The sequence below is a fragment of the Tyto alba genome, unplaced genomic scaffold, assembly GCF_018691265.1.
Source record: "Tyto alba isolate M040663 unplaced genomic scaffold, T.alba_DEE_v4.0 Super-Scaffold_200000178, whole genome shotgun sequence".
NCBI lineage: Eukaryota > Metazoa > Chordata > Aves > Strigiformes > Tytonidae > Tyto > Tyto alba.
Window position 1 is genome coordinate 48461 of NW_024881291.1, and position 27563 is coordinate 76023.

A 27563-nucleotide genomic window follows, 5' to 3' on the forward strand; every position below is an offset into this window, starting at 1 on the left:
GAAGATCTTCCCACACAGTCGATACAGGTGTAGGGCTTGTCCCCGGCGTGGGTCTTCTGGTGGATCAGGAGGATGGACCTATAGCTGAAGCTCTTCCCACACTCAGGACATCCACGGGGTCTCGCTCCGGTGTGGACCCGCTGGTGGATGAGAAGGTTGAACCTCTGGTTGAAGCTCTTCCCGCAGTCTTGTAGGGTCACTCGTGGGTGTGGGTACAGTGGTGGGCGACGAGGTGGGAGCTGCGCCCGAAGTTCTTCCCACACTCGGGACGCTTGTAGGGCTTCGTGCCGGGGGGTGACCAGGGATGAGCCACAGGAAAAACTTCTCCCACCCTCCCCACAAACATCGGCAGCTCCTGCGATGGGACCCCCATGCCACCCCGCCTTGTCCCCTTCTCCACCCGTTCCCCACAGCCGTGTTGTCCCATCCTGGGTCGTCTTCGGCGCGTCTCCATCCTCTCACCGCCTCCACCCTCCTCACCATCCACGGTCTCGTCACCTGCAAGGACAGACGTGCCGATGCGGGATCCCAGAGTGTCCCACCAAGCCCCCGGCGCGTCCCCAGTGGGTGGAAGTTTGAAGCCAAGACCTGGAGATGATCCACTCCAACCATCGACTTCGACCAAGGTCTTCTTGGCCCACGTCCGTGTCCTTGAGTTTCTCCAAGGGTGGACCAGCTCCAGGAAGCCTCTTCCAACCTTCTTCCATCACGGAATATCTCCAGTTGGAAGGGATTGCCGTCTCCAACCCCTTGCAGGAGGACAGCGCCCCCCAAGTAAGCTTTTTTTTTAAAGGTTTATGCAATATTTCATGGGGTTTTCCCTTGATTTGTGCCCCGATTCCAAAGGAAAAGAGGGGAAAAATAAAAGCTTCAGACTTTCCCACCTTTTTTTGCCATCCCGACTCGGTGGCGCTCAAGGGTTTCTTCTTGGGGAGGTGGGGGGATCCCCCAGACTTTAGGAACCACCTTCACCCCCCTGCTCGACCCACCCCCCCTGCCTCCCCGCCCCGCTTGGTGTTTTTTAACGATCGCACGAAATAATCCCGTAGGAAATTCGGTATTTCCGTGGGAAAGTGGGAAAGACCTCCCCTCCCCCGCTGGTCCAGCGGCCCGGGGATGCTCGGGGGATGCCTGGATGTGTCCCCCCCGGGCCCCCCCCGTCTCCCCCGCTTCCCGGAGCCTGTTGCAGGCCGGGCCGGTGTGGGAGGACACAGGAAAGGGCTGCCCGGGCCCGGAGGAAGCGGAGGGGGAGGTCGGAGCCGGCAGGTACCGGGGGAAGCGCGGGGGCGGCTCCGGGGAAGCTCCGCCCGGTCCCGGAGATGCCCCGGCGGGGCTGGGGGGGGGCTCGGCTGCGCCCCGGGGCTGCTTTTCCCGGTCCCAGGGATGCTCAGCCCGGTCCCGGGGCTGCTTTTCCCGGTTCCAAGGATGCTCAGCCCGGTCCTGGGGATGCTCAGCCCGGTCCCGGGGATGCTCAGCCCGGTCCCAGGGCTGCTTTTCCCGGTCCCAAGGATGCTCAGCCCGGTCCTGGGGATGCTCAGCCCGGTCCTGGGAATGATTTTCCCGGTTCCAAGGATGCTCAGCCCGGTCCCAGGGATGCTCAGCCCGGTCCTGGGAATGTTTTTCCCGGTCCCAGGGATGCTCAGCCCGGTCCTGGGGCTGTTTTTCCCGGTTCCAAGGATGCTCAGCCCGGTCCTGGGGATGCTCAGCCCGGTCCCGGGGATGCTCAGCCCGGTCCCAGGGCTGCTTTTCCCGGTCCCAAGGATGCTCAGCCCGGTCCTGGGGATGCTCAGCCCGGTCCTGGGAATGATTTTCCCGGTTCCAAGGATGCTCAGCCCGGTCCCAGGGATGCTCAGCCCGGTCCTGGGAATGTTTTTTCCCGGTCCCAGGGATGCTCAGCCCGGTCCTGGGGCTGTTTTTCCCGGTTCCAAGGATGCTCAGCCCGGTCCTGGGAATGTTTTTCCCGGTCCCAGGGATGCTCAGCCCGGTCCCGGGGCTGTTTTTCCCGGTTCCAAGGATGCTCAGCCCGGTCCCGGGAATGTTTTTCCCGGTCCCAGGGATGCTCAGCCCGGTCCTGGGGATGCTCAGCCCGGTCCCAGGGATGCTCAGCCCGGTCCCGGGGATGTTTTTCCCGGTTCCAAGGATGCTCAGCCCTGTCCCAGAAATTCCCCACGGGGTACTGAGGGTGCTCAGTTTGGTCCTGGGAATGTTCTACCAGGTCCCCGAGATGCTCAGCCCAGCCCTGGGGCTGCTTTTCCCGGTCCCAGGGATCCTCTACCCGGTCCCGGGGATGCTTTTCCCAGTCCCAGAAATGCTCAGCTGAGTCCTAGGGGTGCTCAGCTCTATTCCAGGGACACTTTTCCCGGTCCCAGGACACTTTTCCCAGTCCCAGGGATGCTCAGCCTGGTCCTGGGTCGCTTTGCCCAGCCTCAGAAATGCCCCACTGGGTACCAGGGCTGCTCAGCTCGCTCCTGGGGATGCTCAACCTGGTCTCAGGGATGCTTTTCCCAGTACCAGGACACTTTTCCCAGCCCCAGAAATGCCCCACTGGGTACCAGGGGTGCTCGGCTCAATCCCTGGGATGCTCCATCAGGTCCTGGGGATGTTCTTCCCAGTCCTTGGAGATTTTTTTTTTTTGGTCCCAGGACACTCTGCCCAGTCCCAGGGATGCTCTGCCCGGTCCTGGGTACCCCACTGGATCCCAGGGCTGCTCCACCCCACTCCAGGGATGCTCAGCTCCGTCCCAGAGCTCCTCCAGACACGACACTGCAGGGGAGCTGAGCCCCTCGCCCCCAATACCAGGCACCATCCCAGTACGGAGCCCCCCCAGTCTCAGCATTTCCCTCCCAGATGACTTTAGGAACTGAACTGGCTCCCAAGCCCTCCCGGGAGGGCGCTTTGCCCTTTGAACCATCCCACACAACTGTATTTATCCCTCCAGGGTCTGAACGGGGACCCCCCCCGGGGAACCTCGCATCCTCCTGCCCATACCCGGATCCCCCGCGGGTCGGTGGATTTTTTGGGACTCGCAGGGACCGACGGAAGCGTTTGCTGCTTTGGGGGCTGGAGGAGGACGGGGTTTCACCAGCCGTGCAGGAGAACCGCGAGGCATCGGCCTCGCCGGGTGAGTGGGTCCATGTCCCCCCTCTCTCACGAAATCTATTAAATTCCCCTTTCCCACGTTGCCCCACTCAAGCATTGGGGATCCCCTGCTGCCTCCCCAAAATCCCTCATCCTTCCCTCCCTTCCCAAACCCCCCCCATTCCTTCCCAACCCCCCATCCTTCCCTCCCTTCCCAAATCCCATTCCTCCCCAACCCCCCATCCCTCCCTGCCTTCCCAAATTCCCCCCAAACCCCCCCATTCCTCCCCAAATCCCCCCAAACCTTCCCTCCCTTCCCCAAATCCCATTCCTTCCCAACCCCCCCATCCTTCCCTCCCTTCCCAAATCCCATCGCCCCCCCCAAATCCCCCCATTCCTTCCCAAATCCCCCTTCCCTCCCTTCCCAAATCCCTTGGCTCCAGCCCAAATCCCCCCCCCCCCCCCCGAATTTCCCGGCGGGCGACGGACACCCCGGCACTGGGCTGAACCCAACCACGTCGAACCATCAGGAAAATCCCCCGGGAACGGATTCGGCTCATCCCCTTCCCCCTGGAAAGGGCTTCGACACCCCCGAGGACCCGATCCCGAGGGAGGAGAGGAGATTTTTCTGCACCGAATGCGGGAAGAGCTTCAGCCAGAGCGCCCACCTCCCCCGCCACCAACGCACCCTCTCCGGAGAACGTCCTTATCCCTGGCTGAAGTGCGGGAAAACTTTTACCTGGAATTCCCACCCGAATTCCCACCAAAAAACCCACGCGGGGGAAAAACCCCATCGTTGTCCCGACTGCCAGAAAGGTTTCAGCCGTTGATCCAACCTCCTCCGTCACCAACGCCTGCATGGGATGGAAATTCCTTACGGGAAAAGCTTGAAGGCTGAGCGTATCCCGCATTCCCGAAGCCACCCCGGTGATATTCCCTGTATTCGTTCTGAATGTGGGAAACGTTTCAGCACGCGCTCCAATCTTTTCCGTCATCAACGCATCCACGCCGGAGAAAAACCCTACAAAGGTCTTGAATGTGGGAAAATCTGGGGCAAAACTCGGGTCTTGCCAGCATCACTGAATCCACACCGGAGAAAAACCCGTTTCCTGCTCGTTTTGTGGGAAATCCTTTACCGAACGATCCCGCTTCATCCGACATCGAGGGCGGCACACGGGGAGAAAAACCCTCCAAGCGTTCGGAGCGTGGGAAAAGCTCCAGCTCCAGCTCGATCCGGCATCGAGGATTCCCCGCGGGGGGAAAAGCCTCGTAACCGTGGGGGGGTGCGGGAAAAGTGTCGGGGTGTGTTCCGTCCTCAGCGTCCTCACACAGGAGGAGGACCCCACGGGTGTCCTTGCGGGAAGAGGTTCGGGCGAAGCATCGACGGATCCACCCGTGTCCCGGCTCCGCTTGCGGGGAGGGAGGGGCTCAGCGGGCGGGCGCCTTCGGTGAAGCGTCGGCGCCGCTCCGTGAGCCACCCCAAAATCTGCCCTCTGGCCCCCAGGAACCTCTCCACCACCCCAGGAGAAAAAAAGGTTGATGACGGAGCTCGGTTTGCGGGGAGAAAGCAAGCGGAGGAGGAGGAATCGCTCCATAGATGCTCTCGAGCAGCAGCATTCCCCCCCCCCAAAAAAAAAGGGGGGTGACCCCCAAAATGCACATGAAGGGGAAAAGAGATTTGTGACTTCAAGGTGTGGTTGGCTCCGTGGTGTCACCCATAGAGGGGGGGGTTTGGGGGGGGGGCGGCAGTGGGAGCCCCAAATCCCTCTGGGGTGACGGATACCTTACCCTGCTGTATTTTAGGGGGGGGCGCAACAGTGGGACACCCCCCCCCCCCAATTTTAGAGCGGGGGGCCCACGATGGGACCCCCACATCCCTTGGGGTGCCACCTGCTTCTGCTCTTCCCAGCCACGATCTCCAGGGCCAAATTTGGGAGGTTCCAGGCCCCCCCCGCCCCCAGCAAAATCCAGGCACTGAACCCCCCCCCCCCTTTTTTTTTCCCCCAACTATTTCCCAAAAAATTCCTATTTTCCCTCCGATCCTTTGAGCTGGCTTGGAAACGCCAGGTAAGACTCAAGGGGAAAAGCAGGAGCAGCACGTTGGACCCCCCCAAAATAGCTTGATGTCACCCCAAAACCCAACCCCCAGTCTGAAGGAAATCCATATTCTTTTTTAAAAAAATGAGAAAACAGGCAAATTAAACCGATGAAAAGCAACCCTTTGGGGAATGAGAAGGGAATTTAGATACTCCAAAAAAAAAAAAGGTGTCATTTTTTCAGTCATGACGAAGGAAAATTTAGGGCACGAAGAGGAATGTCATTACTAATAATAGTGATTTTTTTTATTTATTTATGTTAATAATATTTGGGGCTATTGGTTTGGTTTTTCAAGTTTCAGGGACTCGACCCCGTCCCCGCGATGGATTTTTTTTTTAAAACCTCAGGAAGCACAATTGCCCCTGTAGGAGCCCAACGACCCCGGCCCCAAAGGCGTTACCCCCCACCACCCCCCCCCAAGGCTTCGAGCTGCTCCCCAGATGCCGGAATATCAGGGCTGGGGGGGGCAGGGGGGGTGTTTTTTGGGGTACCCGGGGTGCAACGGAGTGAATAAAACCACGTGGAGTTGCAGGGGGGGGCAGTAAGGCGGGGGGGGGGGGAAGGAAATAAATTTTACTCGCTGGCAAATAACTCCCCAAGCGACCCCCGGGGCAGCCTCCAACCGGCTGCGGTTCTCATCACAGCCCCGGCACGGCCGCAGCGCTCCCCGTACCCCGAAATAGTTGGGGGGCACCCCCCCCACACCCCCCCCCATCAATTCTGTTAGTGCAATTCGGGTTCTGCCTCGCCTTTCGCTGGAAAATAACCTCAAATAACTGCTTGAAATTGAGGGGGGGGGGGGGGGGGGGGCGGTTTGTGGGTGAAAGGAGGGGGGATTGGTAGGGTGTTGTGCCCCCCCCCTACATTTTTTGGGGTGCAGCTCCTCCGTCGAGGAGGGGCCGCGACTGAGCGGCTTCGTTAGCAGCTTCATTAGCAGCCTCGTTAGCAGCCTCGCCCACCCAGCCGCTCGCTGCCAACACCCCCCCCCCACCAAGGGGCAGCTTCCCCCCATATCCCAACATCCCGCATCCCACGGGACACGGCTCCCACTGACCCCCCCCGTCCCCCCCCCCCCGAATTCCAGGGGTGAACCCCAACAACCCCCCTACATTTTGGCCGCCGCCGGCGTCACCTTTCTCAACAAGGAGCTTCCAACCGTCGCCCCCCTTCGCTCCGGCATCCCCGGGAGGGACCGGCGGCACCCACCGCCGTTTTGGGGGGTTCCCCAAGGAGGGGAGAAGCCACAAAATTGGGGGGGCCGGGGGGGGGGGGGGCGGATGGGGGGGGGCTAAAGGCTGATGCTCCGATGATGTTTGAAGTGACCCTGCCCGCCCCGGCGTCGCTCCCGCTCCTCCAGCTCGTCGCTGTTGAGGCTGGTAGCGTCCGACAAACCCAACAAATGCTCGACCGAGTCGAACTTCTGGAGGTCGGAGGCGATGGTTTGCAGGCTGAGCACCGACAACGTGTCGGCTGGGGGGCACTCAGCCCCTAACCGGGTCCCCCCCGTCACCCCCAGCTCGGCGCCGGCGTGCTGAGGGCTGGCCTCGGCTCCCACGGGGGAGGCTCGGCGCACGATGAGGCGCTGGAGCCGCCGCGCGTGGATCTGTTCGCTGATCTGCTCCAGGTTCCGCAGGGCCACCGAATAGCGGGTCTTGGCTCGCGACACCAGCCGCTCCAACGCCGTCACCTTGGCCTTGTGCTCCTGCGGGACACGGCCTCAGCCACCCCGCTCCCAAACCGAGAGGCAGGTCCCACCCGCCTCCTTTTTTCTTCCCCCCCCCCCCCCGCCCCGCCCCGCGCAGCCCCGAAGCTGGTGGAAAGCAGGAGGATTCCGCCCCCCCCCCCCCCCCATCCTGCAAACATCCCACCGCCCCAGCGCTCCCAGTACCTCGAGGATCTGGTTGAACTGGGCTTTCAGCTCGAAATAAGGCTTGCTCTTCACGATGACGCGCTTGAGGGATTTTTGGAGGGCTTGGACCTTGGCCTCGGCTTGCTGACACAGCTGGGTGACGCGCTGGTGCTCCCGCTCGCTCCGCAGCCGCTCTTCCTCCGCTTCGTTGACCTGGAGGCAACCCCCAAAAACCCCTTTGGAAGCTGGGGGGTGTGTGTGTGTGTGTGTGTGTGTGTGTGTGTGTGTCCATCACCCCCAACCGCCTCCTCCCACACCCCATCCCGCCTCCCCCCGGGGTGATGAAGACCCCCCCCCCCACACACACACTCCTCGCAGCCCCGTACTTTGCAGGTGGCGTGGTTGAGCATCTCCTGCCAGGTGGGGTCCAGGCGGTTCTTGTCGGCCATCACGCCCTGCTCCGCCACGAAGACCATCTCGCGGGCGGCGTTGTGCATGCTGACGGCCCGCTCGTAGCGCAGCGCCGCCTTCTGCGTCTCCTGCTGAGCCTGCCGCCGCCAGCGAGGAAGGGGTTACGCTGGGGAAGGGGGGATAAACCAAACCAAAAAAAAAAAAAAAAAAATCACACAAAACACCCCCCCCCCGTCCTTCCACACCCCCTCAGAGGGATGTCAGTACCTCCTTGGCGAGGCGCCGGGCTTCGTAGTAAGGTCGGGCTTTCTCGATGCAGTTGCCCAGCTGGGAGCCCTGGGCGTTGAGCTTGCGGGCCGATTCGGAAAGGATCCGGCGATACGCGGTGCGGGCTTCCTGGGGGGGGTGGGAAGTGCAGGGGTCAGAGCATCCCCGGGGTCTTCCCGTCCCCCCGTCGCACCCACCCAGAGCCCTCGGCAGCGGGTTTTGCCCACCCAACCCTGGCACCGAGCACAAAATCCAGGAGGGACCAGCAGTAAGGCGGCCGGTTAGGGACTGGGGGGGACCAGTTAAGGGCTGGGAATGAGGATGCAGGGACTGGTTAAGGACTGTGGGGCGAGGAGTGGGGGACTAGTTAAGGACTGGGCACCCAGTTAAGGACTGGGAGACAGGTTAAGGACTGAGGGACAAGGAGGGGGGGACCTGGTTAAAGACTGGGAGATCCAATGAAAGACTGGGGGACAAGGAGCAGGGGACCAGTTAGGGACTGGGGGGGACAAGGAGCAGGGGACCAGTTAGGGACTGGGGGGGACAAGGAGCAGGGGACCAGTTAGGGACTGGGGGGGACAAGGAGCAGGGGACCAGTTAGGGACTGGGGGGGACAAGGAGCAGGGGACCAGTTAGGGACTGGGGGGGACAAGGAGCAGGGGACCAGTTAGGGACTGGGGGGGGACAAGGAGCAGGGGACCAGTTAGGGACTGGGGGGGGACAAGGAGCAGGGGACCAGTGAGGGACTGGGGGGGACAAGGAGCAGGGGACCAGTTAGGGACTGGGGGGGACAAGGAGCAGGGGACCAGTTAGGGACTGGGGGGGACAAGGAGCAGGGGACCAGTTAGGGACTGGGGGGGACAAGGAGCAGGGGACCAGTTAGGGACTGGGGGGGACAAGGAGCAGGGGACCAGTTAGGGACTGGGGGGGACAAGGAGCAGGGGACCAGTTAGGGACTGGGGGGGACAAGGAGCAGGGGACCAGTTAGGGACTGGGGGGGACAAGGAGCAGGGGACCAGTTAGGGACTGGGGGGGACAAGGAGCAGGGGACCAGTGAGGGACTGGGGGGGGACAAGGAGCAGGGGACCAGTTAGGGACTGGGGGGGACATGGAGCAGGGGACGAGTTAAGGACTGGGGGGGACAAGGAGCAGGGGACGAGTTAAGGACTGGGGGGGACAAGGAGCAGGGGACCAGTGAGGGACTGGGGGGGACAAGGAGCAGGGGACCAGTTAGGGACTGGGGGGGACAAGGAGCAGGGGACGAGTTAAGGACTGGGGGGGACAAGGAGCAGGGGACGAGTTAAGGACTGGGGGGGACAAGGAGCAGGGGACGAGTTAAGGACTGGGGGGGACAAGGAGCAGGGGACCAGTGAGGGACTGGGGGGGACAAGGAGCAGGGGACGAGTTAAGGACTGGGGGGGACAAGGAGCAGGGGACGAGTGAGGGACTGGGGGGGGACAAGGAGCAGGGCACCAGTGAGGGACTGGGGGGGACAAGGAGCAGGGCACCAGTGAGGGACTGGGGGGGACAAGGAGCAGGGGACCAGTGAGGGACTGGGGGGGACAAGGAGCAGGGGACCAGTGAGGGACTGGGGGGGACAAGGAGCAGGGGACCAGTGAGGGACTGGGGGGGGACAAGGAGCAGGGGACCAGTTAGGGACTGGGGGGGACAAGGAGCAGGGGACCAGTTAAGGACTGGGGGGGACAAGGAGCAGGGGACCAGTGAGGGACTGGGGGGGACAAGGAGCAGGGGACCAGTGAGGGACTGGGGGGGACAAGGAGCAGGGGACCAGTGAGGGACTGGGGGGGACAAGGAGCAGGGGACGAGTTAAGGACTGGGGGGGACAAGGAGCAGGGGACCAGTGAGGGACTGGGGGGGACAAGGAGCAGGGGACCAGTGAGGGACTGGGGGGGACAAGGAGCAGGGGACCAGTGAGGGACTGGGGGGGACAAGGAGCAGGGGACCAGTTAGGGACTGGGGGGGACAAGGAGCAGGGGACCAGTTAGGGACTGGGGGGGACAAGGAGCAGGGGACCAGTTAAGGGCTGGGGGACCTGGTTAAGGATTGGGGGACAGGTTAAGAACTGAGATACCAGGAGTGGGGGACCAGTTAAAGACTGGGAGACTGGACAAGGAGTAGGGGACCAGTTAGGGATTCAGGGACCCAGTTAAGGTCTGGGGACCCAGTTAAGGACTCGGGGACCATTTAGGGACTGGGGGAGCAGCTCACGTCCAGCTGGAGCTCCACCCGGTTGATCTCCTCATTGGCTTGGTTGAGGTGCTCCAGCTCCTCCTGGGGAAGGGAGAAGCCAAATGTGGGGTGAGGGAAGAGAAATGACACCCCCAAATTTACTATGTGTGTGTGTGTGTCCCTCAAAAAAAAAAAACAAGGGGGAACTGGGAAAAAGACCCCACCCACCCCTCACCTGTATCCTGGGATCCAGCTCTTCCTCCTCCTCCTCCTCCTCCTCTCCTACCACTTTTGGGGACGTCCTGGGCTCCTCACCCTCGCATGCCCCCCCTGAAACGGGCGCCCCTGCCTCAGCCTCGTCCCCCCCCGGGGAGACCCCCAGCTGCCCGGGGGGTGTCTGACGTCCGTCCCCTCCGTTTGTCCCCCAAACCAGCCTCTCCTCCGCGTCCCCCATGGCGGGATTCCCCCCAGTCCGGGTGACGTCGGGGTCCGCTCTGCTTCAGGGGGGGGCCAGCATCTTAGCGGGGGGGCCATCCAGCGCCGGCCCACCCCGCACAGAGCAAGGGGTCCTATTTCATTTCGGGGGAGAGCCAGGCGGGGGGGGGGGGGAGGTGGAGGGAAAAAGGGGGGTGCCCCCCCACCCCCACAGCAGAGACACCCCCCCCCCTCTTGGGGACGAGGAGTCGGGATCTAGTTCAGCCAAAACAGTTTGGGGGGGAGGGGGGGGGGGGAGGGGGCAGGGGACGACGACCTGAAAAATCAATTGGGAAAAGTTTATCCCCCTCCTGCACCCCACGGGGTGCCCCCCCCCCCCAATATCCCCCCCCCACTCTAATGAGCCCTATACCTTTCCAATGCCCCCTCATCTTCTACCCCCTCAAAATTCCCCCTACCACAACGCTGCCCCCACAGACTCCCAATGCCTTCCCCCCCCACATCCCTTCCCCCCAACTCCCTCTATATCCAGCCAATGCCCCCCCCACATCCCTCCAGCGGCCCCCCACCACTGCACTACCCTCATAGCCCCCCCCCAACGCCCCCCCCACATCCCTCCAACACCCTTCATCCCTCTAATCCCCCCACACCCCTTCAACGTCCCCCCCCGGCACTGTCCCTCCCATATCCCATATCCCCCGTCCCCCTCCCCCACGGCACCCCCCAGTCTAACCCCCCCCCCCCCCCCCCCCCCCCCAAAGCCCCCCCAAACCCCTTTGCCCCTCTTCCCCCCCCCCCGCCGCGGCCTGTGTTTACCTCCCGCTCCGCCACAGCGGCTCCACGTCCCACCCTCCCTTGCGTGCACCGGAACCGGAAGCGCTTCTCTCCCGCCTCATCCTCCTCCTGCCGTACGCCATGGCGGCCCTCACGGCCCCGCGGCCGCCCGCCGTCTCCACGCCCCGCCCGGTCCCCGGTAGCCTCCAACCGGGCGCGGAAGTGCTTACCGATGAACAACAAGCCGCGCTGTCCCGTTTGGCCCCGCTCCTCCTCATAGACGAGGTGGAGAAAGGGCAGCGGTGGCGGCCGGGGTGGGCGCCGCCATCTTGTTTTACGGTGCCGCCGCCGCGCCTCAAGATGGCGGCTGCCGCCTTTAAACCCCCTTAAATCGGTTCGACCCCGTTTACAAAGTTCCCCCGTGGAAATTCAGGTCTCGAGTGGGGTTTGGAGGGTGCTCGGGTGGGGAGGATGGGCCTCAGGCCCAAGGGCTGCGGGGAAAGAGCGGCGTTGGGGCTGGTAGAGGCCGAACTGAGCCTGTAGACATATATGGGCACGTATAGATCCCTATAGACGCATATGGATGTGTATACACACGGGTCTACACACGTGCGCGCTTTGGGCCGCGCATACAGGCGCACACATGTGCACACACCCCTACAGACACACAAACATATGTGCATACCCACATGTAGACGTGCATCCCCCTCAGGACATGAATATAGGGGCATACCGCACGTATATAGGCCTTTATACAGCCGCCTGTACACACATTTCTGCGCATACGTATACATGTATGCACACATATGCACATGCATCTACGCACATGCACATATACACACAGGTATATGTATATACACCTATATACATACCCCTATGGGCATGTATGCGCACATATAGAGACACATATATGTACAAATATACACACCCATACACACATACATAAATACATGTATGCACACACCCATACACGTGTATACGTATATAAATGAACACATATACACACCCATGGGCGCTTATACATAATGCACACACACACGCACACCCCCATACGTATGTATGCACTTACAGATATGCACACGTATATGCAGATGTATGCACACCCATGTATGTGCACATACATACATATATACTTACCTGGACACACATATACACATATACTCACACCCATGCAAGCATATAGTCACATATATGTACACACACACAGAGGCACACGCGTATGCACACATGTGCAGACGGACATGCACGTGCATATGCATTCACCTGTGCACATATATTCGCTCCGGTATACACGTTACACACACATACACGTGCACGCGTGTATGCACACTCACCTATGCACACGTATACACATATGCTCACACCCAGAGAAGCATACATACACATATGTACACACATATGTGCACATATGCACGTACATCGAGCCTCACCTATACAATCATACACGCGCACACACATACAGATGTCGATATACTCCCCTGCACACATGTACACGTGTGTATTCCCCCTCCATACACATGTATACACCCCCCGTGCACCCCTATATGTACCCACACCCACGCACACACACACCCCCCGCCTTAGCACACGCCTATAGGCGCGCACACGCGTGTACACACACCCTCGTGTACCTCCCCGCCCCCGGGGCACCCACACCTCCCTCCCCGGGAGGGACCCCCCACCCCGGGACACGTCCCCACCCCCCCGCGGAGGGACACGCCCCTCCCCACGCCCCCCCGCGACCGTGTCGGCTCGGTCGGTCGCTAGAGGGCCCCGAGTCGCCGATAATCCCCGCCCCCCCCCCCCCTCCACACCCCCCTCCCCTCGCCCCACTCGCGATCGCGCTTCAGCTTCCTGGGCCGGCTCCGCTCCGCCGGACACCCCCGCAGCCAGGACCCCCCCCCCCCACGCGTGACCGGGGTGCACGGCGTGGGAGAAAGCATCGCCTCCCCCCTCAGCCCCTCAAACTGTAGGTATGGGGGGGGGGGGGGTGATGGGGGGGGGTCCCCCCTTAATCCCAGTAACACCCGCCACCAATGGGGTGCGAGCACCCCAAGTCGGAGGGGGGGGGGGGGGAATGGGTGCGGGGCAGACACCACACACCCCCATCCCCCCCCAAATCATGCCGGGGGTGGGTGGGTGCAATGGGGGACCCCAAAATCATCCCGGGGGGGGGGCTGGGGGGGGGGAAATGACACCCCCAAATCATCCTCAGAGTGGGTGGGTGCGATGGGGGACCCCAAAATCATCCCAGGGGTGGGGAGGGTACGGGGGACCTCTCTTAACTTGTCCCAGGGGACCCCAACTCTTCCCGGGGGAGGGGGGGGGGGGGCTGCTGTAGGGCACCCCCAAATCCTCCTGGAGGTCGAGGGCTGCGATGGGGGACCCCAACTCACCCCAGGGTGGGGCTGAGACCCCCGGCAACCCCCTAATCACCCCCAGCCCCACCCGGTGACCCCCACCTGTTTGTTTTGGGGTGCCAGGGCAGCTCCTAAACTGGGGTAAGGATGATGGGGGGGGGGGGAGGGGGGGTCCAACACCATGTGTACCCTCCTCCCCCCCCTTTCACCTTGCACCCCATTTTCTCCCACAGCAGGTTTGATGTGACCCCCCCCCCTCCCCCTCCACAGATGGAGCCAGAAAGGGCCCCCCAAAACCAGGACACGGAGGAGGGGGGTGACCCCCACGCAGGTGAGTTTGGGGGGGGGGGGGGAAGGCCTGTGGGGTGCCATGTCTTGTTGTGTCGTGTGTCGTCCCCCCCCCCCCCATATCACCCCACTGCGGCTTCTTTTCCAGACACGGGGGATCCACCACCGCCCCCCGCAACGGGAAGCCAAGCGGGGGATTTGGGGGTGCCCCCACCCCACGGCCGCCCCTACGGATGCCGCGAGTGCGGGAAAGGTTTCGGTAGCAGTTCGGCCTTATTAACCCATCGGCGGGTCCACACGGGCCAAAAACCTTACAAACGCCCCGAATGCGGCGATCGGTTCAGCCAAAACTCCGCCTTGGCGGCTCATCGGCGGGTCCACAGGGGCCAAAAACCCTACAGGCGCCCCGAAGGCGGGAGGGATTTCGGTCACGCTTCGACGCCGGTTAAACATCGCCGGATCCACACGGGGGAAAAACCCGACGTCTGCGAAGAATGCGGGAAGAGGTTCAGCATCCCAGCGACCCGTATCCGACGGCGGAAAACCCAGGCGGGCGAGCGGCCCCACCGGTGTCCCCGCTGCGGGAAGGGCTTCGCGGAGAGCTCCAGCCTGGCGACCCATCAGCGCATCCACAGGGGCCAGCGGCCCTACAGCTGCCCCCGCTGCGGGAAGGGCTTTTACCGGAGCTCGGATCTCACCCGGCACCGCCGGGCCCCCGCCGGGCAGCGCCTAAAATGATGGGGGACACACACACACACACGCACACAGGCGAGGTGGCCCCGTCTTCCGAGCCCCGTGCCACCAGCGACGCGTCCCCCGGCTCCTCGTGGCTCGTGAAACGGCGTCAGCTCAGGAACCGCTTCGCTTCCGTTCCAATTGAGTACATTTAATTTTTATTTTTTTTTTTCCCCAAGCATCTTTACCATAATAAGGTAAAAATAAGGTTTTACCAAAATAAGGTAAAACTAAGGTTTTACCAAAATAATAAGGTAAAAATAATGTTTTACCAAAATAACGTAAAACGAAGGTTTTACCAAAATAATAAGGTAAAAATAATGTTTTACCAAAATAAGGTAAAACTAAGGTTTTACCAAGATAAGGTAAAAATAATGTTTTACCAAAATAAGGTAAAAATAATGTTTTGCCAAGATAAGGTAAAAATAATGTTTTACCAAAATAAGGTAAAAATAATGTTTTACCAAAATAAGGTAAAACTAATGTTTTACCAAAATAAGGTAAAAATAATGTTTTTTTACCAAAATAAGGTAAAACTAAGGCTTTACCAAAATAAGGTAAAACTAAGGCTTTACCAAAATAAGGTAAAAATAAGGTTTTACCAAGATAAGGTAAAAATAATATTTTACCAAAATAAGGTAAAAATAATGTTTTACCAAAATAAGGTAAAACTAAGGTTTTACCAAGATAAGGTAAAAATAATGTTTTACCAAGATAAGGTAAAAATAATGTTTTACCAAAATAAGGTAAAACTAAGGCTTTACCAAAATAAGGTAAAAATAATGTAGTTTTACCAAAATAAGGTAAAACTAAGGTTTTACCAAGATAAGGTAAAAATAATGTTTTACCAAAATAAGGTAAAACTAAGGTTTTACCAAGATAAGGTAAAAATAATGTTTTACCAAAATAAGGTTAAAAAAAAGTATTTTAGCATAGTGAAACCCCCCTCAAGGGACGTGGCAGGACGGGACCCTGGCTATTGGGGGGGGGGGGGGGAACCTCCCCACGGAGCGTTTTAGGGTGACTTTGCCGAGGGGATTTGCAACCTGTGCTGATGAAACGGGGCTACAAGGTGGAATTGAGGCATTTTGAGGCGAAACGCCCCTTCCTCCTCTAGGATGCTGGTTTTAGGGAGATTTAGACCCCAAAATCCGTCTCTGCTCTTCCCTTCACGGTGTCAACGTCCTCTCGTGGTGGCTGGAAAAATGGGGGAGGGGGGGGGGGGGGGAAGGAGCAACCTGAGGTTTGAAAATATTTGGGGGTTATTTTATATTAATAAAATATTCAATAAAATGATATCAAGGGGAGATGGACCTTCTCAGCTTTCGGGGTGCAAAGTGACAGCGAAACCTTTGGCTGCTGGGAAGTTGGGGCCCCCCCCCCCCCCCTAAGATATCCCCCCCCGGGGTGCAGCAATGTTCCCTGCCCCGAGTGGGTGCTGAGGTGGGGGGGTTACCCCCCCTTTTTTGGTGGGGTGGGCTTCAGAGCCCTCCTCCCCCTCAAACAAAACCCCAATCTCCCCTCTCCCCCCCCCCCCCCCAATTTGGGGTGCAGGGCTTCTTGGGGACCCCACTCCAGCCCCCCAAACTCGTCTTCCCCCCTTCTCCCCCGCCCCCCCCCCCCCCCCGTGGCGACATGCGTGGGAGCCCCGGGCTGGGCTGCATGGGGGGGGACACACACACATCCCCCATGACCCCCCCCTGGGGACCCCCCCAGAGTGGAGCCAGGCTGCAGTGCGAGGGGGGGGGACACCCCCACAAGCCCCAAGTGGGGACCCCCCACCCACAACCCCCCCAGCAGGGGGAACCCCAGCACCCTCCTGGTGATGCCCCATGGTGGATAAAGTCCACCCCAACCCCCCCCCCCCACCCCCCCAGGATCCTCCTTGTCACCCCATCGATTTTTTTTCCCCAGAAATCCCCTTTTTTAGGGGAAATCCTAAAACCCAAACTCCCGGGGAAAGCGGGGTGGTGGTTTTTTGGGGGGGGGGTTGTCCCCTTTCGGGTTGTCCCCGGGGAGGGGACAACCGCGGAGGAGGCGGCACCCCTGGTCCCGGTGCCACCAGCCTGCGGTGGGGACACCGTGACGAGGAACGAGGACACCGTGGTCCCTCTGGGTTAAGAGTCCCCAAGGGTTGGGGACAAGGTGAGGCCTCGGGCGGGTGGCCGAGACGTGGCTTTGGTGGGGACCAACATCTGGGGACGCGTGGTGGTGGCGGTGCTTTGTGTCCCTCAGCGGGGCTCTTGTGCTGTGGCGTGTCCTCAGACCTCCTGCCGTCATGTCCCCACCCCTCCGCCACCGTGTCCCCAAACCTTCTCCCACCATGTCTCCAGCCCTCGTGCCATGGTGTCCCCAAACCTTCTCCCACCATGTCCCCAACCCTTTTCCCACCTTGAATCCGTACTTTCTCCCACCATGTCCCCAGCCCTTGTGCCATGGTGTCCCCAAACCTTCTCCCACCATGTCCCCAACACTTTTCCCACCTTGAATCCGTACTTTCTCCCACCATGCCCCCACCCCTTGTGCCATGGTGTCCCCAAACCTTCTCCCACCATGCCCCCATCCCTTGTGCCATGGTGTCCCCAAACCTTCTCCCACCATGTCCCCACCCCTTGTGCCATGGTGTCCCCAAACCTTCTCCCACCATGCCCCCATCCCTTGTGCCATGGTGTCCCCAAACCTTCTCCCACCATGTCCCCACCCCTTGTGCCATGGTGTCCCCAAACCTTCTCCCACCATGTCCCCAGCCCTTGTGCCATGGTGTCCCCAAACCTTCTCCCACCATGCCCCCACCCCTTGTGCCATGGTGTCCCCAAACCTTCTCCCACCATGTCCCCACCCCTTGTGCCATGGTGTCCCCAAATCTTCTCCCACCATGTCCCCAGCCCTTGTGCCATGGTGTCCCCAAACCTTCTCCCACCATGCCCCCATCCCTTGTGCCATGGTGTCCCCAAACCTTCTCCCACCATGTCCCCATCCCTTGTGCCATGGTGTCCCCAAACCTTCTCCCACCATGTCCCCACCCCTTGTGCCATGGTGTCCCCAAACCTTCTCCCACCATGTCCCCATCCCTTGTGCCATGGTGTCCCCAAACCTTCTCCCACCATGTCCCCAGCCCTTGTGCCATGGTGTCCCCAAACCTTCTCCCACCATGTCCCCAACCCTTTTCCCATCTTGAATCCGTACTTTCTCCCACCATGTCCCCATCCCTTCTCCCACCATGACCCCCAACCTTGCCTGACCATGACTCCATCCCTTCTCCCACCGTGTCCCCAAGCCTTCTCCCACCGTGTCCCCATCCCTTCTCCCACCTTGAATCCATCCTTTCTGTCCCCCATCCCTTCTGCCATGGTGTCTCCATTCCTTCTACCACTGTGTCCCCAACCCTTCTCCCACCATGACCCCAAACCTCGGGGGTGGAGACCCTGGAGCTGGGTTCGGGCTCTCCGTCCCTCTCCATTTCCCTTGCACAAGGATGAAGGTTCAAACCAAACCCCGGATGAGGTTTAGCTGGCACCGCTGGTTAAGTCGTAGGGTTGCAGCATCCTTCCGAAACGTGGCCACCACAAGCCCACGTGTCCTCCTCACCCTCCACCCATCCATGGAGTTGTCCCACCACTCCCATCCATCCCAACACCATTGGGAAAATTCAACCCTAGAGATGGCCAAGCCACAGCTTGGATGAAAACGAGGTGGTTTGGGTTCAACGAGGCCATACCAAGGAGGTGAGTGGAGGACAAGTTCGCTGCAGTGGAGTTCTTGTTTATTTTTGGCAGCACGAAGGCAGCAAGAGCAGAATGTGGAGTTGGGCTGTGCCCATCTCCATCCCTAAGATGTTGCAGGAGCCTCTTCTGAAGCCCTTTGGACAACTCAAGAGTTTATTCATCCAAGACAAACTGTAGAGGGGCAGGACAGAGGTTGCACGATGCCACCAAATAACATCCCATGGAAAAAAAAAAAAACCAACCCCAAACCTGTAAAAGAGGAAGAACTCAGCCTTGTGTATCCCAACAGGGTTGTGGGACTGCTTCCACCCCATTTCTTCCTTCCTGAAGAAGCCGAGTCCCAAGTGGTGTCTTCAAAACTCGGTCTGTGCCCAACGCCATCCACCATTTGGCTGTGGAAGAAGCCCGTGGTCCATATGGTGTTGCTTGATGCCACCAGAAGAAATTACTGGATCAAGCGGATGTGACTTCTTGGAGTCTAAACCCAAAGAGTCCACTCGTCCTAACCGGCCTGCGTCCCACAGCTGAGCCCATCTCAGCAAATGGACACTCCCACCTCCATTCAGGTCCCTCTGGGGAAGCAGGCAGATGTGGGGCCCACCAGACAGGTCTCTACCCAACGTGGGTCACCAGGTCTCTACCCAACGTGGGTCACCAGGTCTCTACCCAACGTGGGTCCTCCGATGGGTAATGAAGTTGGAACAGCGGATAAAGCTCTTCCCGCAGTCAGGACACTCATAGGGCTTCCCTTCCCGGTGGGTCCTTTGGTGTTTAATCAAGGCAGAACTCACGGTGAAGCTCCTCCCGCACTCGGGGCACTCGTAGGGCTTCTCCCCAGTGTGGATGCGTTGGTGGGTCATCAGGTTGGAGCTGCGGTTGAAGCTCTTCCCGCAGTCGGGGCAGCGATAGGGTCTCTCACCCGTGTGTGTCCGCTGGTGCCTGATGAGATCTGAGCTGTTCCTAAACCACTTCCCACAGTCAACGCATCTGTAGGGCTTCTCCCCGGTGTGGACACGCTGGTGGATGATGAGGCTGGAGCTCTGGCTGAACGTCTTCTCGCACTCCCCGCACTTATAGGGCCTCTCCCCGGTGTGGATCTTCTGGTGGCGGATCAGGTAGGAGCTGACGCTGAAGCTCTTCCCACACTCGGGGCACTTGTAGGGTCTTTCCCCGGTGTGGGTGCGCTGGTGGGACGTGAGGTTGGAGCTCTGGTTGAAGCCCTTCCCGCAGTCGGGGCACTTGTAGGGCTTCTCGCCGGTGTGCAAGCGCTGGTGGGTGATGAGGGTGGAGCTGTCGCTGAAGCTCTTCCCGCACTCGGGGCACTTGTAGGGCTTCTCGCCGGTGTGCAGACGTTGATGGGTGATGAGATGGGAGCTCCGGCTGAAGCTCTTCCCGCACTCCAAGCACTTGTAGGGCTTCTCACCGGCGTGCAACCGCTGGTGGACCGCCAGGTTCGAGCTCCGGCTGAAGCTCCGGCCACATTCCTCACAGATGGTTGGTCTTTCCTCCTCTGAGCCTCGTGGGGTGGGTTTGCAACCTCTCCCCGTGGAGCATCTTCTTGGCTTCTCCTCCCCGTTGACCTCCTGCTCCATGGAGCCCTTCAAAACAGTCTCTTCCGCAAGGTTTTGCCGGCGGGGCTCCTCCTCCATGTCCTCCGTCCCCGTCTCACCGCCTGCCAGAGGATGGAACAAGGAGAGGAAGAGGATTTGCATCCGCAGCAGAGGGAAGAGGAAGGAGATCCTCTCCAATCCGCCTCCGGGAGTGTCAGCAACGCGGCTGTCCTACAGCCAGAAGCGATGCTCGGCTGGAGGATGGGGGAGAAGGGAGGATGAGAGGTCAAGCAAGTTCCTCCTCACCTGCCTGGGCATCTCGTAGCATCTCCTCTTCCGTGCAGCCTCTTCCTCTCAATCTGCCTGAGGTTTGGGAATGGGAAATCCTGGGTTTTGGGAAAAAAACCAAAAAAAACAAAAAACCAAGCTGTGAGCATGCTCCTCACTTTGGGTTGTGGGTTGCTCCTGCCCAAGTCCACCCCTACGGGGATGTCAGCGGGCAGGACACCACCACTGGGTTGTGTCCCTAAGCCCCCCAAGATACGGCCCATCAAACCCTCCACGACACCAAGATGTGGGGCCAAAGTCCTAAATACAAAGATCCGTCCTCAAAATGAAGGTGGAAGAGAAGCAAGGAGCTTGTCCTGCTTGGGAAATGTGGTGCTGGGCAGAGAGGACCCGGCGTCATGGCCCTGCAAGCGCAGTCCTACAGGGGCTGGAGAGGGGACAAGGGCAAGGGCAAGGTGGGCAACGACCCTGGCAGGGGCTCAGCCCCAAAATCACTTGCTCTCAGCCCAAAACCACCCCTCTCCGAGCTCCCGGGAGCCCCCCAGCTCTGGGATTGCCCCTCCTGAGGGTCCCAGGGGTCCCCCAGCTCTGGGATCGCTGGTCCCAGGGGTCCCCCAGCTCCGGGATCAGCCCTCTCCAGGCTGTTGGGGGGTCCCGGGGGTCCCCCAGCTCCGGGATCACCCCCTTCTGGGCTACCCGGGGGTTCTGGGGTCCCCCAGCTCTGGGACAGCTGGTCCCGGGGGTCCCCCAGCTCCGGGATCACCCCCCTCCAGGCTGTTAGGGGGTCCCGGGGGTCCCCCAGCTCCGGGATCACCCCCTTCTGGGCTACCCGGGGGTTCTGGGGTCCCCCAGCTCTGGGATAGCTGGTCCTGGGGGTCCCTAAGCTGTGGGATCGCCCCTCTCCAGGCTGCAGGGGGGTCCCAGGGGTCCCCCAGCTCCAGGATCGCTGGTCCCAAGGGTCCCCAAGTTCTGGGATCACCCCTCTCCAGGCTCCCAGGGGTCCCCCAACTCTGGGATCGCTGGTCTCAGGGGTCCCCCCAGCTCCGGGACAGCTGGTGTTGGGGGTCCCTAAGCTGTGGGATCGCCCCTCTCCAGGCTGCCGGGGGGTCCTGGGGGTCCCCCCAGTTCCAAGAACACCCCGCAGGTGGTCCCGGGGGTCCCTCAGCTCCAGGATCGCTGGTCCCAGGGATCCCCAAGTTCTGGGATCACCCCTTTCCGGGCTCCCGGGGGTCCCCCAGCTCCGGCACCCCCCCTCTCCAGGCTGCCGGGGGGTCCCGGGGGTCCCCCAGCTCCGGGCTCCCCCCTCTCCGGGCTCCCCACTTCGGGTTCCCGGGGATCCCAGCGGTGTCGCCCCCCCCCCCCCCCCCCCCTCCGGGCTCTCCGCTCCGTGTTCCCGGGGGTCCCCCCCGCCCGGGTCTCCTGGGGGGGGTCCGGTCCCGTGTGTGTGTGTGTCCCCCGGTACCGGCCGTTCGCTGCGGGGCTGCGGGTTGGCAATGGAGGCGGCGGCGGTGCCTGACCCAGGAAGGCCAACCCCCCAACGGGGGGGGCACCCGCACCCCCCCCCCCATCCCCATCCCCATCCCCACCGGCCGGGGCCCTCTGCCGGCAGCCGCCACCGGCTGACACCCCCCCCAAAAAAAAACCCTGCACCTCCCAGGGACACCCCCCCCCCATATCCCCCCCCCAAGGGGTATTTGCGGCTCAGCTCTGGAGTCCTGAAAGCTCCAAATATCCCACCCACCCACCCCCCAAAAAAAAAAAAAACCACAAAACAAACCACACCTCCCAGGGACCCCCCAAGCGATATTTGCAGCTCAGCTCTGGAGTCCTGCAAGCTCCACCCCGCCTCCCCCCCCCCCCCCCCAAAAAAAAAACCTCCCAGGGACACCCCCCCACTCCCCCCAAGAGATATTTGCAGCTCAGCTCTGGAGTCCTGCAAGCTCCAAACATGCCCCCACTCCCCAAAAAATACCCCCAAGGGATATTTCTGGCTCAGCTCTGGAGTCCTGCGAGCTCCAAATATTCCCCCACCCCCCCTCAAAAAAAAAACCCAAAACAAACCCACACCTCCCAGGAACACACCCCCCCCCCGCCCCCCCCCCCCCCAAGATCCCCGAAGGGATATTTGTGCTCAGCTCTGGAGCCCTGCGAGTTCCAAACATCCCCCCCTCCAAAAAAAACCTCCCAGGGATCCCCCCACCCCCCCCAAGGGGTATTTGCAGCTCAGCTCTGGAGTCCTGCAAGCTCCAAACATGCCCCCACCCCCCCAAAAAATACCCCCAAGGGATATTTCTGGCTCAGCTCTGGAGTCCTGCGAGCTCCAAATATCCGCCCCCCCCTCAAAAAAATACCTCCCAGGGACCCCCTCAGGTTCCCACCAAGGGATAGTAGTGGCTCAATTCCACAGTCCTGCAAGCTCCAAACACCCCCCCCCCGGTCCCCCACCCCCCCACCCCCCCCAAAAAACCACCTCAAACCTCTCAGGGAACCCCCCCGAGGGATATTTGTGGCTCAGCTCTGAGGTCCTGCAAGCTCCAAATATCCCCCTCCCCAAAATAAAACCTCCCAGGGACCCCCCCAAAGCCCCCTAACTAGCTCCAAACATCCCCTCCTCCCTAGTCCTGAAGCACCTCCTCACCCCTAGAGCCCCCAAAATTGGGGGTTTTAACTTAATTTCATACTTTCCATGAATAGTGGCTGCATTATATTACTCACCTCCTCGCTTTACTCCCAAACTCTCTTAGAATAACAGAACTGAAAATTAATTTTATTAAAGAATTTGGCTATTTTTTTTTTTTTCCCCCCAAATTCCTGAGAACTGACCGCTCGTCGCAGCAGTGAGAAACTCAGCCTCCCCCCTGGGCTGGGCACAAAGTGCTCCCTGGCCTTTGGGACCCCTCCTGTCCCCCCCCATCCCCAAATCCCTCCTGTGCCACATCCTAATCCCACTTCCCTGTCCCTGCGCCCCCTAAAATTACTCATTAATGACCCACAGCAATTAAAAAACTCTCTAGGAAGACACCCGACCAACAGCTGTAGGAATAAACCATTTATTTCAGAACGAGCGTGCAAAGAACAGTACAATTTTCCAGATGGAAACAACAGAATATCGAATAATTCACTAACAGTGGGCTAAAATTAATTAGAACATATATATGTGTATGATAACTAAGGGGCTTGGAGCATTTCAAAATTCCCTGATCCTTTTAGTGTTGAGCAGTGCAAGCATCACCTGGACTAATAACCGACCACAGCGGTGGGAGATCATCCTAAACTGGATTCCCACCACCGATGTTTGACTTTTTTTTTTGAACATAGCGTGGAATTTGTCTGCTGCTTTCGGTATCAGGGCGGCAGTTACCAAAGATTAAGGTGTATTCAAGTTTAAATTGTATTAAAGTTTGTTGTGCCTGGTCCTTTGCCTGTTGCAAGAGCTGATTTCAGCATTTATGCTGAAAAAAAAAAAAAAAAAAAAAAATGTTCAATTGGAGATAACTTTGCACCGAGAGGGGGAGGGATGATGTGGCGGTAGAAGGCAGAGTTAGTTGATGGTACTGGATGAGTAGTAATTCAAGGCGTAATTTGTAGTTAAAATCGCATCCAATTTGGGTGGCAAAGATACAAGTAGGTAGATTGGCACTTGGAGTGTGGCTGTAAAGAGTCGACAGAGAGAAAATAACACAAAGCTCGCAAACAGGAACAGCCGTTCCCGGCGTCGATGAGCATCTCCACGGTGGGTTCGCGGGGGCGTGATGGGAAATGACTCCCCCCCAAGGGAACGAAGGCACAGATTAGGGGCTCACACGGGATTCCCTCCAGCCCCGGGCCCCACTCCCGGCTCTGGGACACAACCTTTAGCGTGTGCCGCTGTCCAGCCTCTCGTTCCTTGCCAGGGCTGGTGTCCACGAGAGGGACCGCGGACCTGTCTTGGGGTAGACCCAAAGAGGCGAGGGGGTAGGTTTGTTGGGAAGCAGCCCCTCGCGCCGTCAAGCTGCGTCCACGTTTCCATCACAAGTCAAGTCTCCCAAGTGCCACCAGGCTTGCAGGTGACATTCAGTGGCATCACCCCAGGCAAGCTCACGAATTCCGGCGCGTAGACCTCTGGTGTCGCCTTCTCTTCGGGCCTCAGCCTGAACCAACTGTGGGGTCTGATGGCAACTCAGAGCCAAGGAAACATTCCCTTAGGTTATCCCCAAGGCATTTAATAATAATAATGTGGCCGTTGTTAATTGGATGTTCTCATTAGGGGACGGCATTTGGGGTCAACCACAGTCCCGTTCCCAACTTCAGTAACGATGATTGTAAGGGAATACGAAGATTTCACAGGGAGGTAGTCACTGTGTCTAGCTTATTGACCAGGATTTCGGCATCCATACCACCAAGCACTCCCACGCCTGTCCCCAAAAAGGGGGGGTTCCTGCAGGGAAATGAGCTGAGCTGCGGTGGGACATTGCCACAGAGCCAAGCTAGCCATCCTTCGTTAACGGTAAATGAGGAGGTGGGTCCAGTCTGGATGTATTTGTCAATACTGCTCATTCCACCCATCTTAAGGGCCAGTTGGGATCCAAAAGTAGTCGCTGAGTATGATTTTTTTTTTTTCCCGAATCGCACAGGGACCTACTTCAGTAAAAATGGGGGATGAAGTCAAGGGTGAGTTGAGGAGGATGGTCGGAGGGCTGGTTGGGATGAGTTTGAGACAGGCTTGGGGGGGAATAATACTAAATTTAAAAGCATGAGCCATCAGAGCCTTAGCCCAAAGGCACCCAGTGTCAACGGGGTGAGAAGGATAAGGGCCACGCCACAAAAAGACTGACAGTAATTCACTAATACTGGGCTCAAATGATATCTGGGCATGCAAAGACTTACACAACCATGGTTATCAGGTAGGACATGGGGCACGTCTTCCTTGGGTGAGTAACTTGGACCAGCTGATGGACTCAGGGCACCTCAAATTCTTTTACTGTTGAGCTGTGGAAGCACCATCTGGGCTCGTTAATTGATCATCACATCCCACCTCTGCTCCTGCTCTGTGCCGGGCCTTTCCTTTCTGCACATGGTGCTCAGACACCTCACGCAAAGCAACGCCAGTCACGGTCCTCCTGTGAATCTCCTGGTGCCTCGTGCAGTGGGAGGCTTGGCGGAAGGTTTTTTTGCAGATGGGGCAGGTATAGGGTTTTTCCCCCGTGTGGATTCGCTGGTGGGTGACGAGGAGAAAATTAGAGTGGAAACTTTTCCCGCAGTCGGAGCAATTGTAAGGTCTCCCTTCATTGTGGAACCGCTGATGCTTCAGGAGAGCTGCAATGGCACCAAAACACTCCCCACAGCTGGGACACTTATAGGGTTTCTCCTCGGTGTGGCTCCTCCGGTGTCTCCGAAGAGTCGAGCCGTCGTTGTAGCACTTCTCACAGTCGGGACACTTGAAGGGTCTCTCCCCCGTATGGATTCGTTGGTGTTTCAGTAGGGTTGCGCTGTGGCTGAAGGTCTTCTCGCACTTGGAGCATCTATAGGGTCGCACCCCGACATGGGTAGCCCGGTGAAGGACCAGGGCTGACTTTGCATGGAAGCTCTTGCTACAGTAGGGACATTTATATCGTCCCTCCCCCGGGTGGGCTCCCTGAGACATCCTCTGCTTCTTCTGCATGTGGATCTTCTTGTGTTTGATGAGTCCGGAGCTGTCCGTGTAGCTTTGCCCACAATCCATACATTTATACGGCCTCTCCCCGGTGTGGCTTCGCTGGTGTCTCGTAAGGTGGGAGCTCAACCGGAAGCTTTTATCGCAGCTGAGACAGTTGTAGGGTTTCTCCCCAGTGTGGATCCTCCGATGGGCAACGAGGTCTGAACTCATGATGAAGCTCTTCCCGCATTCAGGGCACTTGTAGGGTTTTTCCCCGGTGTGGACCCGCTGGTGAACAATAAGGATCGATCTCCGGTTGAAGCCCTTCCCACACACCGAGCACTTGAACGGCTTCTCTCCCGTATGGATCCGCTGATGAATGGCCAGGTACCGCCTCAAGCTGAAGCTCTTCCCGCACGCGGGGCACCGAAAAGGGTTGTCCATGCTATGGGTGGCTTCGTGGGCTATTAGATACGTACTCAACCGAAAGCTCTTCCCGCAAACAAGGCAGACGTAGGGTTTCTCCCCGGTGTGGATCTTCCGATGGGCGCTGAGGGTGGAGGTGAGACGGAAACGCCGCCCGCAGTCCGGGCACTTGTAGGGTTTCTCGCCCGTATGGATCCGCTGATGCTTGTTGAGAGCCGACCCGACGCGGAAACCCTTCCCGCACTCGTGGCAGGTGAAGGGCTTCTCACCGGTGTGGATGCGCTGGTGGGGGATGAGGAAGGACTTCCGACCGAAGACCTTCCCGCAGTCCAGACACGTGTAGACGGCTTCATGGCTGGCCCCGCTCTCGCTGCAGCTATAGGGTTTCTTCGCGGCACGGCCCCCGCGGCGTGCTTGCAGGCTCCTGCTCTTCCTCGGTGATGGGCGTTCGGGGCCGCCGTTTCTTGGTCCTTCGGTGGCTTCCTCTGGTTGACTCTCCCCCTCGTGCTGTGGCGTTGGGTTCGACTCTTGGCGGACGACCACCTCAGACAGGTCCCAGCGCAGCTCAGATCCTTCTGGCTCCTCCAGACCGTTTTCCTTCCCGTCCGCCATCCCATCAGCTGTAGGAACGAAGATCCCAAACCTCAGTGAGGGCAATGTCTTGGCCAAAGTTCCTGTGGAAGTTTAAGGCTCCGATGCCCAAATCTAGCCTGCTCCAGGGGTACCACGGGGGGGGGGGGGGGGTGACCCCAAGCTACAACCCCACCCTGGTGCAGCTCACGGGGTATGAGGACACAGGAAAAGGCCACGGGAAGGAGATCGATCTCTTGAGGGTTACCAGACCGAGAAGGTCCACGTGGACCTCCACGCTGAGGAAGGATGATCGTGCCCTCCTCCTCCCCCTCCACCCACCATCCCGAGGGCCTTCTCCTCCGTGTCACCCTCTCCCACTACAGCCACAGCCCACCCCTTCCTCCGCAAGGAAGACCTGGAGGAGAAGGAGAACGCGGTGATGGGGTCCCACCGCCACTCGCACCCCACGGGTGGGTCGGGACCGACCCCACCCACCCCACGTTTTGTCCCAAAGCCTCATCAACCACCAGCAGCCACCCGGACCTGGCGGCAGGACCCACGTGTTGGGCAGGACCCGACCATCCCACCCCAGGCACCCCCGGAGCCCTCAGAGCTCAGCCCCGCGTGGGGACCCCGCCACGCGGGAGCGGGGCTGGGGCTGTGCCGGCCCCCCCCCTCCCCGGTTACCTGCGGGCTGCGGCGGGGGGTGACGCTCCCGGGGGCGGGGGGCAGCGGGGGGCTCGGTGCTCCGTGTGACCCGGATACAGTGAGCAGTGGAACCACGCTTTTGCTGCTGCTGCTCCTCCTCCTCCTCCTCTGTCCCTCCTCCTCCTCCTCTATCCCTCCTTCACCTGCTCCTGCTCCTCCTCCTCCTCCCGCTCCTACCCCTCCTCCATCCCCCCT

At 59.7% G+C, this 27563-nt stretch overlaps 3 protein-coding genes across 6 annotated transcripts; 1 reads left to right on the forward strand and 2 right to left on the reverse strand.

Annotated features, from left to right (window-relative positions):
- On the reverse strand, positions 1 to 27500 carry LOC104356812 (zinc finger protein 239). 3 transcript variants are annotated; one of them, XM_042794053.1, is made up of 5 exons: positions 27348 to 27500; positions 25062 to 26707; positions 19193 to 19241; positions 15427 to 15430; positions 1 to 187 (listed from the first exon to the last, which is right to left on the reverse strand). In XM_042794053.1, the coding sequence occupies exons 2-5, from the start codon at positions 26697 to 26699 to the stop codon at positions 103 to 105; spliced, it is 1776 nt and encodes a 591-aa protein (XP_042649987.1). In that variant the 5' UTR covers positions 26700 to 26707; positions 27348 to 27500; the 3' UTR covers positions 1 to 102. The 3 variants fall into 3 exon arrangements, with proteins under 3 accessions (XP_042649987.1, XP_032847777.2, XP_042649988.1); XM_032991886.2 differs by lacking the exons at positions 1 to 187; positions 15427 to 15430 and having other exon boundaries at positions 18231 to 19717; positions 25140 to 26707; XM_042794054.1 differs by lacking the exons at positions 1 to 187; positions 15427 to 15430; positions 25062 to 26707; positions 27348 to 27500 and adding an exon at positions 20066 to 21482 and having other exon boundaries at positions 18231 to 19881.
- On the reverse strand, positions 5394 to 11185 carry SH3BP5L (SH3 binding domain protein 5 like). The gene is made up of 7 exons (XM_042794058.1): positions 11144 to 11185; positions 10128 to 10643; positions 9932 to 9994; positions 7703 to 7831; positions 7411 to 7572; positions 7064 to 7237; positions 5394 to 6877 (listed from the first exon to the last, which is right to left on the reverse strand). Exons 2-7 carry the CDS (start codon positions 10344 to 10346, stop codon positions 6464 to 6466), a joined length of 1161 nt encoding a protein of 386 aa, XP_042649992.1. The 5' UTR covers positions 10347 to 10643; positions 11144 to 11185; the 3' UTR covers positions 5394 to 6463.
- Positions 12883 to 14645, forward strand: LOC116959223 (zinc finger protein 239-like). Of its 2 annotated transcripts, none has more exons than XM_042794070.1 (3): positions 12883 to 13074; positions 13732 to 13792; positions 13898 to 14645. In XM_042794070.1, exons 2-3 carry the CDS (start codon positions 13732 to 13734, stop codon positions 14485 to 14487), a joined length of 651 nt encoding a protein of 216 aa, XP_042650004.1. In that variant the 5' UTR covers positions 12883 to 13074; the 3' UTR covers positions 14488 to 14645. The 2 variants fall into 2 exon arrangements, with proteins under 2 accessions (XP_042650004.1, XP_042650003.1); XM_042794069.1 differs by having other exon boundaries at positions 12883 to 13070.
- Positions 27501 to 27563: the final 63 nt, after the last annotated feature.